The following is an 18692-nucleotide window of genomic DNA, read 5'->3' as shown; positions in this document are numbered from 1 at the left end:
CCCGCTCCTTTGGTCCATCTGTATCCGTTCCAGTACTGTTCTAGCCATGAGTAAGGTTTTTCTGAGACTTAACCGGACTGGCCTCGTCCTGTCCTTTTCCCAATTTATATCTCCTGAGTCTTGGGAGTTCTCCCATTTCTACCTACAAAGCTGATACTGGAGTTGTAATAAAAGCTTTGCGGCATACTCTTACATCCAGCATCTTTAACACTGATGGGGCAGCTGATCCATATGCTGCACAGCCATAATCAAAGATGGATCTAACACTGGCTCTGTATACAGCCGACCTCAGTACTAGCACCCCATTCCGATCCTGCTACTGCCAGGACCTTTCAGACGTTGTCTTAAGATATCTAGCAAAGTATGAACTCGATTCGAGTTGTAGAAAGAAAAAGAAAGAAAGAAAGAAAGAAAGAAAGAAAGAAAGAAAGAAAGAAAGAAAGAAAGAAGAAACCCCAAACACACACACACACATATATATATATATATATATATATATATATATATATATATATATATATATATATATATATATATATATATATATATATATATATTGTTTTTTTTTTTTTTGTTTTTTTTTTTTGTTTTTTTTTTCTTCCCCCAAATAAGTACAGATCCGTTAGTGTGGATTTACTGACTCGTTTAATCCGACACGACACTGTAGGTTCGTAACGTTATTAGTAAGAACCGCGTTACGACATCTCGACTCGTGTTGCCATGCCGTAAAATATTTTGTCCCGACCTGCCAGAGAAGAGAGACAGAAGGCCTCAAAGCTTATAAATATATAGACGATGAAAGTTGGCTCGTCGAAACGCGCTTTCTTTTTATAGACAGTATTATAGTCTTTCTCACGATGATGATAGAAAATGTGGAAGCCTTGAAGTCGTGGCTGGCAAAACTCCTGGAGCCGATGTGAGTGTTGAATTGAAATTACCTTTAGCTTGCATGCTACGTTAGCTAACTAGCCTGGGTTAGCCACGCATCAATGGGGGACGTGCTTGAATCAGATGGCAGGTTATTGCACGAGTTAGCAAATCACCACTACCGCTAGCTGGCCTTTCTTGCAAGAGAGGGGTTTAGTGTAGCGTAGTTTGTGAAAGCAGATACACTAAAAGATTGCGTTATAACGGGTGGTTGTATAGGTTTGTTTGGCTGTTAATTCAGGGTTGTTGGATATGCCGAAGGAATTCGATAGTATAACTTTATCGCAGTCATCTAGTTATTGATTAATCCCAAACACTTAGCTTAACTTGTGGTTTTCTGTTTGTGAGTAAAATGAATATTGGATTGTTCGGACTGAATTTTCCGCCACGTTACTAAGTTGCACTTTGACTTACTATAGTTACACATTTTCTTGACGCTTTCGTGTAACTATATTTTTATGGACGCAGATGATCAGTTGTGTACGTAGAAACATGCTATATACAATGTAAATTCATTATAGCAGTTTAACACTGATTAAAATAGGCTGGTGTGTGGAGGAATTAACGGTGACAGTTCTGATTAATGAAAGGTATAGTAACGTTCAGTCATTGTTCTTTTAGAATAGAATAGAATAGAAATACTTTATTAATCCCTTTGGAGAGTCCTCAGGGAAATTTGGGGACCAGCAGCAATACAACACCAACAGTAAAGCAGGACAAGCACAAGACACAATATATACAGGTACAAACCAAAATAGAGGCAACAAGGTGCAAGAAAAGCACAAATAGAATGCAATAAATAGCAATAAGATAAGTTAAATAAAACAATATAAACAAGCATTGCACACAGTAGAGGTGGTACAGATTCCCAGTTCACCATTGCACGTATACGTTTTTTTGTTATATGACGTGCTGTTGAAAGTATACTTGAACGCTTGTCATTATTTCCTAACTTTTATAGACGTTCTTACAGATTATTGACAGTGTGAAGTGTTTTATTCAGATTGCCATCGACAGGTTTCATGCACTTTGATCATAAGTTTTGTGAATTTGTATTAGGGCTGGGCGATATGGCCTAAAAATAAAATCTCCAATTTTTTTTATAACCAAATCCGATTTCCGATTTTAATCGATTTTTTTCTTTTCTTTTACAAAACATAAATAAACTTATTAAAAACATTTATTTGTTTATATAGGTGAATGCCAGCAAAAATAAAGCATATAATGTCATAGCTTTTCCACCATATACATGACTTCATATCTTATATAGAAATACACAATGCATCCGTGATCTCTTTCCATCTGGATCATTATCATACAGCATCCACTTCAGAAATAATTCCCCTGATGAAGGTTGTCTCTTAACTAGGGTTTGTGGGTTAAGTTGACTTCTCCATCTCATAGCGAGCAGCATTTCTCACTTCAGTTATACGCACAGCTAAATCCCAGGCGTGAGTGAAGGGTCGCTTCACTGAAAATCTGTCAGACAAACACCATTCTGGTGTGGAGGGAGGACTAAGTCTGCTGCTAACTAACTATGGGAGAAAAAAATCACAATTTTCATTAAAATAAATCTCCAGAAATAGAAAATTCGATTCTCGATTTTATCGATTAATCATCCAGCTTTAATTTGTATTTTTTTTAATGATTCTTTTAATTCCTAATCAGGTGTTGTTAGCCGTGTAGAATAACAGTAAATATCAGTATATTCTGACACTGTTGTTGTTTTAGGTCAAATGAAAAGTTATTTAGTTATTTATAATCAGGCTTTGAGCTCTTGAGAAAGCTATAATTTGATTGTTTATAGTCTCATTTGCTGGCTGACAGGATTATTAGTTGAGCTGCATTATATAATTACTTATTGCTGTGTTAGTGAACAGTGTTATACTTAGTATAAAATGGGAAACTTGAAGAAAAAAATGGAAAAATCTGTGGATTGTATTAGCGTACTTGTCAGGCTTTACATCTATCAGCAGATGTTTGCTGTTCACGTGTGTGTGTGTAGCTGAATACAGCTGGGACATGGTGTTTTGCAGTCAGTTCAACTATATATCTGGAATTTGCTGTTTGTATCCCCTTTTTCAGCTAGAGTTGCTTAACAAACACTCCCTTCCTTTTTTTGGTGTTATATTTATGTGATAAAGTCATATTGGTAAGCTGAAAATAAGGATACATTTATTTTAACCTGCAGATGTGATGCTGATCCCTCTGCATTAGCCAACTACGTGGTGGCTCTTGTGAAGAAGGACAAACCAGAGAAGGAGCTGAGGGCACTTTGTGCTGATCAGCTTGATGTCTTCCTACAAAAGGGTAAGATGTCACAAAAACAAAGTGATGATGAATCATAGTAGAGTTCTTTTAAAAGAATTTGAAGCATACAGGTTTTCATTTTACCTACTTTTTAACCCAATCTACCCTTTATTTAACAGATTCCAAGTAACCTCATAGAATGAAGTTGCTCAGATTGAGCAAAAACAGTGTTTTGAAGTTGTACAACAAAAACTAGTTCAAGTAATGTGTGTCACCAAGAGATAGTCGCACTTAGCCGGTCTGACGTTCAATGAAATTCACATTCTACAGGATATCATGTTAAATTAGTTCAAGGTCTCTGTCCGGAAAGGCTGGTTAAATATTTAGAAATGCAGAAAGTGGCCAAACATTTAGTTTGCTCCGTATATCGGGTAGATTGAGTTTATCATCATTATTACAGTAAACTGTTAAATCACATTCCTAATCTCCTTTTTTTTATCCTGATTGCCATGTTCACAAGTCAAACATTTCACATGCGCTGTTAATTATTTAATCAGTAACTACTAAATATTAATAATTTATTAGAGGGTAAATTGGATCAAATGTTGTAAAAAAAAAAAAAAAAAAACAGGCAAAATGTGTGTTGGAATTTTCTTACAGCTCTGCTCTCATATTACACGAGCTACATAGTGGATTCTACTTTATGATTTCATTCATGCTGACACTTTTCATTTAAAAAGTTTGAATGAAATTAAAACTGATCAACCAAAATGTTGACTGGGGTCTTTGTCGGACTTGTTTTGCTGACAGATCCCTCCTTGAAGTAAAACCAGGTATCCATAGTTCTATAACCTTCCAGGTTTTGCTTCATGATTTTTCCTGGTGAATAAATGTAGTCTTTATTTGTACCAGGAAACCTGATGTCTAGCAGGATGCTAATATCTGTAGTCCACAAATTATTTTAAATCTCACTGAAGTGCTTGTCAAGATCTACAGACTTTAAGTTAAGATAATATTCACCTTTTATATTCCCACTTGTACATTCAGCAGCAGCCACATGTCTCCAAATCCTCTATAATTGTAAGAAACTATGATCTGCTGTATGTTATCAGCAGTTACCACATGTGTATCCTCACTATGACCAGCAGAGGGTGTGTTACAGAATATAAAAGTAGTCATACAACCTGGTAAATTCAACATGTTGTAGCTTGTGATGAGTTGCGCTCTCTGTCCTTTGCACACTCAAACTTTATTTATGCATTTCAGCCTTGGTAGCACAGTAACGTGTGTGCAGGGTTTTATTAACGTGATAATCGATACCGCTCTGTGACTGTTTTGAGAACTAATTTAACCCTATTAACAGATACTGATTGAAGTCAGTTTTCACCAGTACCAGACAAAACATCCTCCAGCTTTGCACCAGATGTTTTCAGTTGTATTAACAGTTTAAACGGAAATCTATAGACCAGGATTTAGTCTTTTTTATGGTTTTTATCATAATACATTTTCTCCAAACAGGTTTTCCCTGTTTTACGTTGTGCTGCTCCTTTGTGCATCATGGATTAGCTCACACATGGTTATTTTTGCCCTTGCAGAGACGATTGGATTTGTAGATAAACTTTTTGAATGCCTGACAACTAAGAACTACTTGGGAAATCCTGCCAAGGAGGCTCCTAAAGAGGAAGTGAAACCACCTGTAGTCAAGGTTGATGTTGTTGAGGTGAGAAATGTACTTGCTTGGTAACATGTTAACACATTTTAAAAGGATTTTTAACATTTTTTAAGAGGACAGTCTGTTTTCTTTGGATCAAAGCATTTGATTAATATTGTTATCTCTAAATCTTTTTATCAAATGCAATTGCTGTTTCCCCTCTAGGCTGAAACTCCAGAGGAGGAGAGAGAAAACAGGCGCAGGAGAAGTCCCCTGAGAAACCGCTCTGAATTCAACGAATCCAGGTATGGTCAGAGGTTTAAGGATTTGTTTAACCTCATCCTAGTGATTGAGGAAAATGAAGCGTCACCAGGCCTTTTTTTTTATGTTCGTTTGAAGAAAAATGTATTTACACAGTGTAGTTGTGTAGAGATCGCAACATGTTACTCCATATGCATGTTTAGTTTAAAGCTCACGAGTAATGTTTTTAGCTTGATGAAGACCCTGGTGTCCATGAGCATGTCCCTTGGCTATGATGCATCAAGGCTCAACAGAAAGGACATTGTAATAAGAGTTGAGGGTTTAAAGGTAATTCAAAAATAAGTCCTTTAAATAATATAATCATGTCATGCTCATTAGTTGTTTTGTTTCTCCTTAAAGCACAGACGCTGTCATGTGTTACTGACTTAATCCTTTGGACTTTTTTAGGGGTTTCTGCACTTCCTGCTGTTGTCTTTTTAATGGGAAATTAAATATTTTTTGTATCTGTTATTACTAGAAAGCAACCTCAAGATTATTGTTTTGGAGTAGATCAAAATTTAAAGGGTTTCATACTACACTCAGCTCATCTGCACTTGTAGAACTTGTGACATCTTGGCTAAAAGTGTTTCCTTTTTCAATACAGTGAAGTAGAAGTGCTATTTCAAAAACTAATTTCAAGATCTATAATAATACATGAACATAAATAGTACCCATGTTTCTGTTTTTGAATTCAAACGAGAAAATGCTTCATTATAGAAACTTTAAAACATGTTTAAGTGATTAAGGCTGATTTTTGTCTTCCCTGCTAGAAACCTGTTGAATGTGTCTGATGGACTGCTTTATTTAAAACAAGCACACAGATAGGAATGCAAATGTTTCTTCTTACTTATCACCCGACAGGAACCGTGATGACAGGAGGCGAGATGAGCGTAAGCGCCGTGACTTTGAGCGGCACGGGAAAGGCTGCGGCGACTCCCATCGTGAGCGCCACGAGCGCCGCAGGGGCAGCCCCCGCGGGAGGAGCTACAGCAGAAGTCGCAGCAGGAGCAGGAGCGGCAGCCGAGGAAAGAGCAGGGACAGGGAACACAGAGGAGGCAGAGGTGAGAAAGTTTTCCAAGCAGCCAATAAGAACAGCACAGGGGAACAGACCCAGGTGTGTCGGAGCTGCTGTAGTGTAGTAAGTGATGCAGGAGCACTGCTGATAACAACCTGCATGTTAGCTGCTTTGGATTGTTTAAAGGAGGATCTGAATGTGGCGGATTGTATTGTTTTCTTTCAATTATTGGTCAGTGTTGTCAGAAATTAAGGAACAATGTGGACAGCTTTGCAGTCGCATCACTGGGGATTCAGCAATATGGGCTGGAATTGGCTTCATTATCCTCAAGGTTAATCTGTCACCAAAAACAGCAGTTGTTATTCTGCTTCTGGTATTAAACTTTATGGTAAATCTACTTGGTTCTCTTTTAAAAAAAAAAAAAATCTCTAAACTTGTCTTAAACAGAGTTCAAGTCAAAGTTTGAGGTGGAACGAAAGGATACAGACAGCTACAGCTCCTCTGCCACATCCAGCTCCCAACAGCAGCACTCATCACCTCTCCTGCCTCTTCCTACACTTCCACACCCGTTTCCCCCCTCTTCCTCATCATCAGTTGGAGTCTCAGGAGCCGGAGCAGTTCCGATCGCAACAGCGGCTCACCTGCCTGACAGCACTACGGACAGCTGGTCTGGCTACTACGCCGCTCAGAGGCAAGATGGCGTCAGCAAGCCGTTTAGCAACAAGAGTGCTTCACTAAAGCAGCGTTGCAGGGATTATGACGGTAGGAGCGGCATTTATCTTTTCCTCTTTCATTTGACTCCTGCTCCCTTATCACTGTTTTCTCTTTCTCAGAGCTGCTTATCTGTTGTGGCTTAACAGCATTTTACACTTTAGTATTATGGAGACGTTATTTCTGCATATTAAAAATAGGAGACATCACAGTGATTTTTTTTTTTTCTTTTTTTCCTTTAAAATTTTTTTTCCTTCAGTTTTTCCCGTCAATTTGTCTTGTATTGTCTCATTCTAGCTCGTCAGTTGTTGGTTTTGTCCTGTGTTGTCTTTCTCATATTTTTACACTTAGGTTGGAACCCCCCTTAATGTACATAACACCTGCTATTTTATTTTATCTATCCATTTTTTGTAAATGTATTCATTTTGCAAAAAGGCGTCAATATTAAACGAAAAGATTGAAATTAAAGTTGTTGAATAAAGTTTTGAAAGGAAAAAGAAGTTTAATATTGACAGTAAGTGTTGCTCATAATTTTCCAGTTAATGACACGGTCATTGTCGCTTTTTTTTTCTCTCCCCATGAGGAGTTTAGTGCTTTGTGGAGTCTCATTACTAATGACCACTGTTTAGCACTCTGTCCCGTGTCCCCTGTGAAAAACAGCAAAACAAATAGGCCTCTTCTACATTAAGACACAAGAGAGTTTAAACATAACCCGGTGTCCCTGAAGTGCACTGCTGTCACGGTGCTCAGACGCAGCCGTTAGGGACCCAGTGTCTTAATGAGACTGTAGGTACACACATGAACTGCTCCGTGTGTCTTACCTGCTTTAAACATTGATACTTGCTCATCTGGTTCATTTCTTTTCTTTTTTATTTTGTGCTATGTTGCTTTTATTCATGATAGTTTTGCATCATGTATTATAACTGGTGAAAAAGTACTGAATTCTCAGTCTTCAGTGACAGGTGTGTTTGGTGTCTGAAAATTATTTATGTGTTTACTTTTATTTCTGCCCTGCAAACAGAAAAAGGATTTTGTGTCCGCGGTGACCTTTGTCCCTTCGATCACGGCAGTGACCCCCTCATTGTCGATGACGTCAGTCTACCCAACATGATTCCTTTCCCGCCCCCACCGGTTATGCCTCCCACTGGCCTGCCCATGCCCCCAATCACTGAGCCACCCCCTTCCCTCAGGATGCCATCGTTGCCCCCCTACGGACAGCCGCCACCACCAGGCGTCTTCCCGATGACGGGTGAGTATTATTGTTTTAGGAAATGTGCAAAATGTTTACAGGTGAAAAACGACAGTTCACTTACTTGTTTTCTTTTTTTTTTTTTATTATAATTTATTCTGGGCTTATTTTGTTACATGATTTAAGGGCGTGCTCATTTGTGGCACAGTTGCTTTGTTCCTGACGCGAGTATGGTTGTCCTCACTTCCCTGCAAGCCTTCGCTCACAACGTGCTCAATGTTATAAGCGCTAGCTATGATGATGTCATCACAATGTCACTTTCTGGGTTAAAGAAAAGAACACAATAGAACAATCGGCTTTGTTATTCTTTTTAGAAGGGGGTTTATTTCAAGGTAAATTAACTACCTAAGTGAGCCATTTGCGTGGGTCCACATATAGCAGCTGATGTATTTGTGCCATCATTATTTCTTTCTTTTTTTTTTCTTACTATCATGTTTTTAAATGGTGTGAAGTGAGAACCCTCTGAGCTTTGAAACTGCAGTAAAAGTTTGGTTTGATGGGAGCTAGAGCACCATTTGGGATAAATATAAAACCTTAAAAGGCAAATAGAAGAAGACCGTACACATTTAGACAATTTTAAAGTAGTTGCCTGTAGTGCAGCCATTGCCTCACCTGAGGCCATTGGATCCTCTCTCCCAGATGAAAACATGTTTGTCTTGAAGAATTTTGGCCACTGACGGCCACCGTCTGTCCACAAATGTGCTTGGCATTTGAGGTCTTTTCTCTGCCCAGCTTCACCACCACCATTACACGCTGTACCTTCATTACAACCACTAAACTAGAAACAAATGGCCTTAATATAAAAGGGAGCATAAAATTGGCCTCTAGAGTAGGGCTGTTCGATTATGGGAAAAATGATAATCACGATTACTGTGGTAATGCCGACTAGTTTCTTTCCACCAGGTCCCCATAGCTATTGTTTATCTCAGACCAGCAGCTATGTTCCGCCTGGTGTGATCTGGAAAAAATAGTCTGGAGACATTGTGTTTTCACGTTGAAATCCGCGTCAATAAAATGTAGCGCGACATTTCTATACAGCTCTGGTGCGGCTTTACCACAGGTTTGTAGCGGTGGTGAAACATCGGACTGTCACCACGTCTTTCACAACACTCTCACTACACTCATCATACAGGGAAGAAAGAGACAGTCCACTAAAATGGTGTTGAGATGGCAGTGATACCGTTTGTCCAAAGTGTTGATGAGTTTCTTAAATCCCGGATTGTTCACTGTGTTAATTGAGAAAAAAGTTCTGTTTGTTTATAACGTTTGTCTCTCTGTGACTCTGGGAGCTGGTGGATTATTTAGTTGCGACTCAAAAAAATTGAACATTTTTCTATTTTTTTTGTGTTGCGTCGCAAGCCCCCTTGTGCACGTTTGTGTGCACGAACGCAACATTTTACATGCACGACTGTCGCCTGTTGCTTGGCTGGAGGAGGGCAGAGATTTTCGCTTCCTCGCGTAAGTTTACATAGAAAATGATGGAGAAGGAGCGACGCCGCCTCCCGTGTGTCCAGGTGTCTGCAACTCCTTCTGAATAAAACTAAAGCGGTCGGGGCTGTGGGAGGAGTCTGCAGCAAAGCGCTGCAATGACAGCTGCACTCGATTTGAAAACAGCACAAATCGAAGGACAAAAAATAATCGGACCATTTCATTTTTATGATCGTTGAAAACCCAGATCGTAATTGCGATTAAAATTCGATTAATTGCCCAGCCCTACTCTAGAGCAATTCTAAAAGATCAGATGGTCTAAGTTCAGATTTATACTGTTTCAGAGAGATGGTGCAGGAGATGAAGTGACATACCCATCATACCTAGCGTCTGCTTGTAAAAGCCTGTGGAAGCTGTATCATGATCTGGGGTTGCTTCAGGTAGTCAAGTTCAATGTTATTTGCACCTAAAAATTAGGCCGTGAGACTACCTGGATTTACTGAATGACCAGAGGTTTCCATTAGTAGCTCTTTATTTCTTTCCTAATGGCACAGGGATATTCCAAGATGACAGTGGGAGGATCCACTGGGCTCAAACAATGAAATGGCTGCTCAAGGAGCATGCAACATCATTTTTATACATGGATTGGCCACCACAGAGTCTAGACTTCAACTCCATGGAGAATTTCAGGACTTGCCATATTGTTCTGATTCTCCCACCATCAATTCAAGGCCTTCAAGAAAAATGAATGCAGTTTTGGATGGAATTAAATATGATATTGCATTTATATATATATATATATATATATATATATATATATATATATAAATATATATGTATCTTTTTTGTTTTTTTTTCCATGTTACTTTATTGATGTTCTGAACTTTAACCTTTATTATGGACCTGTGTTTCAGTTCAATACCACTTTCCCAGTCATATTAAAGCCCTCTTTGTTGAATAAGTAATCAGATTACAGGAAAGTCTAACTGTCTGTCATGAGCGTGTTGAACCTGAGACATTAGCTTGGGCTTGTGTCTCCCTCAGGACCCCCACTCATACCAACCAGTGGGATCGAAACCCCTAACCACCAACCTACAATCACTTCTTCCCCCCCTGTCGGACCGCCTGGTGTGGGGCTGCCACCTACTCTTCCTCCTCCTCCTCCTCCTCAGCCTCCCGCTTCATCTTCATCTGTGTCTCTTCGCCCCCAATATGTCCAGTCTGAATGTAAGGAGAGATGCTTTTCCTTTTCAGATTGGGGCTGTGTGTTTTGAAGGAGACATGAGCGTTTTTCTTTTTTTAAATTCATAAAATGTGTCTTTTACTGTTTTTTTATGTTTTGTTTTTAGTAATGGCTTTGTTGCTTTTTACAGACTGTTATGTAAGCTGTGTTTGTGCTTTGTGTCGTTTTAAGCTGGGTGTGCAGTTTGTGATGGACATGGGTGCAGTAACAATAGTTTTCCAGAGGGTAGTGCTGTTTAATAACCTCAGTGTTTCTGAGGAGTTGATGAAAACTCTGTCCCTTTCTAGGTTCATACGCTAAAGTATTTCTCTATTATTCTGCTCATGGATAGTTTTATAAAAACTTCTGGCCTAATTCAGACAATGTGTGTTTGTCATGAGGGGCTTCATTTTGTACTTTGCTTCTGTGTTACAGTAAGCGGCAGCTAAGTGTCATGTCATTTTATTTTGTCATTTGTGTTTTCTGTTAAGTTTCTTGAATCTTTTGTGTGTCTTTTATTTTTTTATATCAATAAATATTTAATTGTATCATGGATTTGAGCTGTATTTAACATGTCACAGGCAGCTTTAATTTTAATAGACACCATTTGAGACTTATGGGAATAATTTCGTATTCCATTTCTTTGTGTGTTTTATACATTTAGATAACTACGATCCAGAAGGCTACAACCCAGAATCTCCAGGCCTGACTGCCCCAGGTCATAATTCATATCGTCAGTTCATTCCTCGGGTTCAGACCCAGCGCTCCAATCTCATCGGCCTCACTTCCAATGAAGGGCAAGGCTCCAGAGGTAACGGCTATTTCCTTCTCAGTGCTCTTTTATTTCTAAACCTGAACCTTGTAATGGTTTTTGTCAATGGGAAATTTTCATTTAAAGAGAACACATTTACCAGCCCTCCTTACTCATAATTTTCTCTTTTTTTTCATACTGTATTCCTGTCTTGTGTATTTTATAGCTGCAAACATAGTAATCCAGACGGAGCCTGCCGCTGTAGTCAGCACTCCTGGAAGCAACGTGTCCCGTTTCAACACAGAACAGGACAGCAGGAAGAGAGCCATGGGACCCGGTATTACTGAGGGACCAGCAGCCAAAAAGCCCTGGATGGAGAAGTAAGAAGTCGTAAAATCATGCGAGAAATTAAAGTAAAGTGCTTTAATGAAACATTGTAAACTGTATTCTGTATAGCAGTTTTTGTTTTTTTTGGTAGATGTTTGACTAAATTAGCCATTTGAAACATGATCAAATTGGGGCCTGGCTCCATTTCCTAGTACTGCTAAAAGAGCTTTGTTTCAAACCAGGGTGACTCGGGTCAGCAACCTATCTTTTGTCTCGGCTGTAGGAAGCAGGCCCACACACACACACACACACCCCATAACTAGGTTGTTGGTCCATTGCAAACGCTCTACTTGTAATCCAACCTGCATGTAAGGCGGGTTGTAATAACTTTTCTCTATAGGTCTAACAATAATTATTTAAAGCCCTAAATGATGATAATAAAGGCAGAAACTTGGCATGTTGCTTAACGTCTGCGTTCCTTAATTCTTTTCAAACTAAAGTTCTCAACATTATAATCTTCCTGTTGTTTTAGGTCGAGCTTTAACAATCAGCATAATTTTCCCAAGAGGAATCACTATGTGAACACAAAGTTGGAGGTGCGCAAAATCCCACGGGACCTCAACAACATCACCAAGCTCAACGAGCATTTCAGCAAGTTTGGAACCATCGTCAATATTCAGGTGACGTGCATCATCTTTGTTACGGAGATCATTTTCACAGGTGTTAACCAGTAGGTAAGAAGCAGAGACATTGGAGTTGAAACGTGTTATAAATGAAAAGAAAAATGTAAATACAGAATCTTACCACATGTAACAATATCAGTGAGTGGTGTTTTTTTTTTCTTTCATAAATAAAACACATGATGTTAAACTCTGCATTAGAATTTATTAATTCACATAGATGCAGCTCACCTGTAGACTCTCTCTATCCAGGTGGCATTTGGAGGAGATCCAGAGGCAGCATTGATCCAGTACACAAAGAACGAAGAAGCCAGACGGGCCATATCCAGCACAGAGGCGGTGCTTAACAACCGTTTTATCAGAGTGTACTGGCACCGTGAGCTAGGCACCAACACTTCAGGTCTTCAGCAGCAGGAGCCGAGCCCAGGGAACCAGGCAGCAGGGTCGGTTCCAGGCCAGGGGCTGCAGCACAGCAACATGCACAAGGTGAGAACAAAGAGCAGAAGCATGCAGAAATCATTTGTTTACTGCTGAAACTACAGCCTATTCTTTTATATTTTAAATCCTTCATTCAGTTTAATCATTTTATTTCTTTCCTTATCTGTAGGGAGTCAAGCAGCACAATCCAGCTGCTTATGTGTTCAACAAGACTGTACCCAAGCATCACCTGAATGCAGCTGTCGTCGGCCCCACAAACACAGCAAAGACAGACGGCCTGAATCCAAACTCCGACGCTGTCACCGTATGTTTTAGTCTTTTTCTTCCAACAGAATACAGAAAGTCTTCCAATTCTTAGGTTTTTGTTGGTTAAGACAACAAAAATGAATGTCTCCATGAGACAGTGGTGCTCTGGGATACATGTGAATATCAACATAGTGATGTGTTCTTAGTGGATAATTTAAGAAGTCTGCCTTCAGGGCTTTTTGCAGGAAAGCCTGGCAAAGAGAAGCCAGATGAGGTAGTATGAAAATTGGCAAGGCAGTTAAACGGATGATCACAGGGATTGTTTTTGTTTTTATTATTGATACTGTCCGTGTGCTACACCCCACTAACATTAAAGTTGAACTGCGTTTGCCAGCTAATGTTGCATTGATTCATGAACTGCTTGTAGTAAACAATGGATTTGAATCAAGGTGTGCTCCTGTTTGCAGTCGTGTTTTAATCCATTGCATATGTCATTATTCTTTTATCGTGTGTGTGTGTGACTTTTAGGCAGCGGCTACACCAACAAACACCCAGAAGATCCCCTACACTTCCACACCTCTCATGTCATCCTCAAAGAGCCTTGGGAAAACAGGAAAAGCACTGGAGGCACAGGAAGCTCTAAAGAAGAAACAGGCATGCTTTTAAATTTCCTTCCATAATTTGACTGCTACAGGAAAACCACTACTTTCTCTTAGGGGCTTCCAGGGAGAGGTGGAATTCATTAAATGTCTACCAATAGCAAATAGTGAGTTTTTTGATTACATGTCCTTCTTTGTTTCTTTTTCCTGTTTAGGAGGCATTAAAACTCCAACAAGACATGAGAAAGAAGAAGCAAGAGATGTTAAAGACGCAGATTGAGTGTCAGAAAGTAAGAACTGTTCTACTCTGTACTTTCTCACCCCTCCCCTCCCCTCCCCCTCCACACACACCTTCTTACCTCTGACTGTTTTTTTTTCTTCTTCTTCTTCCTTCAGGCGCTGATAAATCGTCTGGAGAAGAATCGAGGTATGAAACGCGAGGAAAGAGCCAACATCATGAAAACCTTAAAGGAGCTAACGGAGAAGATTACCCAGCTGCAGAATGAAATGAATCCTGCCTCCCAGGTCTCAGGTGGAAAAGCCAACCACAGCCAGCCCAAAACAAAGACTGATGTAAGTTGAAAAAAAAATGAGAGAATGCTCCGACTTTCCTTTGTTTATATGCTCATTAATTTATTTAAGACTAAAAGTGCATATATTGGCTTGGTAGATTTTCATAAATGCTAAATTTCACTTTTACATTTTTCATTGACTGACTCTTTGGGATAAAAGGGGTTCAACAGTTAAATTTGAATGTCTGTTTTATACCTCAAATATTACCAGGCCCAGAAGGAACTGCTGGATGCTGAGCTGGACTTTCACAAAAAGATGAGCTCTGGAGAGGATACAACAGACCTGAAGAGAAAACTGGGTCAGCTGCAGGTTGAGGTAAAATACACTGTAACCAAAATCCTTAATCTGAATATTAACCGTCAAAGTCCTGTCTCCATAACAATAGAGTGACTTGCATTCACATGCAGAATTAATGATCCGAAAAAGTCATTGGCGCGGCTACAACCCACGTCTGCGTGCACACACACTTGCAGAGGCTGGGTGACAACATTGTGCAATGTCAGCGCTTTTCGTGAGAGTTGAATTTGAGGATGTGATACCAAGAAATGTCTCGGAGGAAGTTTACAGATAAGATTGCCATCATGGTCTGCTCTGCAGTGATGAGAAGGAAAGAAATGGCATCTGCACACATGACGACAGTTACCAGTAAATTAATGAATAAAACAAAAGATTAATTCCAGAAAAGTGGAGATGACGACGTATTAAAAGTTGAGTTTTAATTCACTCAGTCAGGTTCATGTTTTATCAGGGCTGAATTGCTAATTAGCATTTATGCTACTAATCAGACAATAACTTTAATAAACATTTCTTCACTGTAAATGAGTTTGAACTGTAATGGATCCAAATAAACGATGATTGCATTATAATTTTCCATAATGTTAGGACATATTTTTAGCCTGAGTGTTGGATCGATGGTCCAGTGCTTCTCTGATACATGAGCTAAATGTTCTATTTGGATTAGAACATCTTAGAATAATGCTCCAGTGTTTCAGCATTCAGCTGCAGTTTGCTATCATTTTTGAAGACACCTCTGTGCTGCTCTTGGGATGACCCACTAGTGGGAAAACGTTGCATCCAATGACATGATTTTTCAAATTATCAATCAGAGCAGATGGGGCTTTTCAGGAGTTGCTTTTATAGGATATATGTACATTTTAAATGTATTAAATAGTAAAATGTTTGGATTATTGCTTAGAAACAAAGTTGATAGTTTGACTAAATGAGTTTTTCTGTTCAAGCATTACCACAACTTTTCCCATCTCAAGTTAACAGATTGGTTTCTTTATTTTAACCATTTTCTATACACTGTTCACAACAGTGACAACATGATGAGAAAAGCACGTGGAAAACGAAAATGATGTAAATTCTGTATTTGTGTCTTAGTTTATTCAAAGTTGACACCATTTACTTTGACAACTTTTGCACATTTTCCCCTCCAAACTCACCGTAAACATACGCAGGAACTCTGTTACTCTGTCCTATAATCAGGATAACAACATGGTGAAAACCTGGTGTGTTATTTTTTTCCACTCCCCTCTTTCACCCCCAGGGTTCTTAATTAGCTTGTTGTTAAAAATGCACACACCCTGCCTGCCTCCCCCCCACCCATCCAAACACAGCCTTCCTTCTGCACATTACACTGCAGCCACTTAAGCAAGCCCAGAGGGGCAGCCGCTAACGAAGCCAAATCAGACACGAGTCCTTACACTGATGGAGCCCCGTCTCATTAAAGTTTGACGTGCCGGTCTGCGTTAGAAAGTTGCAGAATCACAATTAAAGGCAGAAGTGAGGGAGGAAGAAGGGAGGCGAGAGTGGCGGTGAAGCTGAAATTGCTGAAGAGTTGTTGCTTTAAAAATGAAGGAGTGACAACTAATGGTAACGAAGAGTGTCGGAGCGTAGAGACGAGAGTTCAACATGTAGAAAATGTTTCAGCGCTGCAGAAGGGACATTATTTGAGGCTGTGTGGCTTTTTTTCTTTTTTTTTTTTGTGTAGATGATAGACAGCATCAACACATCGAATCACAAAGTCCTTTTTTTAACCAGGTGTTGTATTCATGTCTGTGCATATTGAAGAAAATCAGCATCCCATCAGTTTGTGTGTGACATTTAAACCTATGGTTCCTGCTTTAGGCCACACGGTTGGGTTTGATCCGGCCTCCGGGGGGCCGAGGTCGTGGCCGGGGGAAGATGGCATCGGAGCCCGGCATAATGCCCGCAGGCCGTGGCAGGAGCCGCAGCCGGGACATGGTGGCTCGTGGCGGAGTCGTAAACCGCATGGTGGTAGACCACAGACCCAGAGCCCTCACTATTTTAGGAGTCACGCCGGAGGAGAAGGAGGAGCTGATGCCGCACTTCGTGGTGAGGACAAAACAGCAGGAATGTTCTTTGTAAACATGTTAAGATTTTGGGTCTTTAAGCTGAACCGTTTTATCTTTAATACTGTTTTGTTTTTAGAAATTTGGTGAGATTGAAGAACTCCGCGACCAAGACACCAACAGTGTCATCATGACTTTTAAGACAAGAAGCGAAGCAGAGAATGTGAGCTTTACCTATTTTTTTGTTCATGTTCAATCCTGCTTACACACCTTACTTTTGTTAGTTTTAATAAAAACTATAAGCTCTCCTGGTTTTGTTTGCAGGCAGCCAATCAGGGAGCTAAGTTCAAGGGTCGTGTTCTACAGATTTCCTGGTACAAGCCCAAGACGCCTTCTGTTACAACAGAGCCAGAGGAGGAAGAGGCTAAAGATGAGGATATCACGGTACAACACCTCACACACACATTCACCGGTTCTGGACCAGGAGACTTAGTTAGACTTCAGCATTTACCAACATATAGTCAGGAAGGGACGTTGGCGCAAGTTGAATTAGTAACTTTGGGAAGTTTTAGTTATGTGTACAGATTTTTACTTGTGCATTTCTTTCCAGTGCTTGTAAATATTTCACTGCAGCTCCCAATGGAAGATCAGGGTCAGCCTCTCAGTACTAAGAGCATCTCAGCCCCAGGAGTAAAACAGTGAGGTGAAAACCCCATACTGTAGTTTCATGTAGCAGTCTTAAATGAAGTCTTAAATCATGGCTTGAGGGCCAGTACCATCAATTTGATACGCTTTGGTCTTTTTAAAAGAAGGATGTGAAGTGTTTACGTACGATGAGAATATTTGGTGATTCCTTCTACCGACCCACTCAAACACTTGAGGTCCTCATAGTCTTTAGTTAATCAGCTTGTGTAAAAGTCAGGGGTTTCAGTAATGAAATATCTCCTGCAGTCTGTGATGCTGTCATTTATGTCTCAGTACCAGATGTTACATAAACGTATCAGACAGCAGCAAACACGCATGGCTTTAAATTCAGATGATTTCAGTCACAGTCTACAGGAATGGTCTGTAAACCAGAAAAGCACAAAGTTTAATACTCAGTTGGTGTCTTTCATCTGAACAGAAGGAAGCAAGCTCTTATTTGGGGGGAGAGGATGAGGAGGAAGAAGAGGATGATGACGAAGATGATGAAAACGAGAGCCGATCTTGGAGGCGATAAAAAGACTTTCTGTTCTCCAGCAAATTTTTTTTTCTCTTTACATAGAAAGGAACTCACTTTTTTTTCTTTACAGTGATTTTTAGACTTTAATCAAAGGAAAAACATCTACTTTAACCGACTCAGAAACGAAAAAGTTTCGAGGGTCGGTTGTTTTTGTGTCCCTTAACGAAACAATTGTTTAAAACATCTCACTTTTGCTGAGAAAGCTAAATGTTAAGTTCTCATAGATAGAAAAATCTATGGAAGTTTTAGAGTGCTTACCAGATGATTAATATCAGTAATGCACAACATTTGTGTCTACTGTGAATAGGTATTTTTAAACATATTGTATTTAATTTTTTTTTTCTCACCTGTTTTTGTTTTTTTTTTTTTTTTTTTTTTTTTTTTTTAAAATCTCGTCCTTGGTTCGGGGACAGCCATTCCATCACCAGTAAAACGTTCTCTGTTGCTTCCAGAGAGAGATTTATTTATTTTTTCACTGCATCGATGAGCTGTGCTGTACCTTCGTTGGCAGAGAATGGCATGGATTTTATGTGTATGTCAGCCCTGAGATGTTAAAGGATCCCCATATTTTTGATAGTGGCTCCGTACATGGGTTGGATTTCCCAGATGAACAGAACCACCCATCCCCCACACCAAAAAAACAACAAGTGATGTAATCATACCATGACCATACTAGAGCCAGTACAGATACAGAAGGATACTGATGCAATCCATTAACTCAAAACAATGTTTACAAATTGCCGTGTCCATCAGATACAGTTTTGTAGCATATATTTAAATTTCCCCAC

At 39.6% G+C, this 18692-nt stretch overlaps 1 protein-coding gene across 2 annotated transcripts; it reads left to right on the top strand.

Annotated features, from left to right (window-relative positions):
- Positions 1-720: 720 nt before the first annotated feature.
- rbm27 (RNA binding motif protein 27) lies at positions 721-18275 on the top strand. Of its 2 annotated transcripts, none has more exons than XM_042008516.1 (21): positions 721-916; positions 3119-3237; positions 4773-4897; positions 5054-5133; positions 5990-6189; positions 6591-6905; positions 7876-8103; positions 10576-10758; positions 11418-11564; positions 11731-11884; positions 12364-12511; positions 12764-12997; positions 13119-13253; positions 13724-13849; positions 14010-14084; positions 14191-14367; positions 14578-14682; positions 16498-16725; positions 16822-16905; positions 17007-17126; positions 17806-18275. In XM_042008516.1, exons 1-21 carry the CDS (start codon positions 858-860, stop codon positions 17899-17901), a joined length of 3138 nt encoding a protein of 1045 aa, XP_041864450.1. In that variant the 5' UTR covers positions 721-857; the 3' UTR covers positions 17902-18275. The 2 variants fall into 2 exon arrangements, with proteins under 2 accessions (XP_041864450.1, XP_041864449.1); XM_042008515.1 differs by having other exon boundaries at positions 727-916; positions 6738-6905.
- Positions 18276-18692: the final 417 nt, after the last annotated feature.

Source organism: Melanotaenia boesemani, chromosome 15 (assembly GCF_017639745.1).
Source record: "Melanotaenia boesemani isolate fMelBoe1 chromosome 15, fMelBoe1.pri, whole genome shotgun sequence".
Taxonomy (NCBI): Eukaryota; Metazoa; Chordata; class Actinopteri; order Atheriniformes; family Melanotaeniidae; genus Melanotaenia; species Melanotaenia boesemani.
This window is presented reverse-complemented; position numbering and strand designations above follow the sequence as displayed.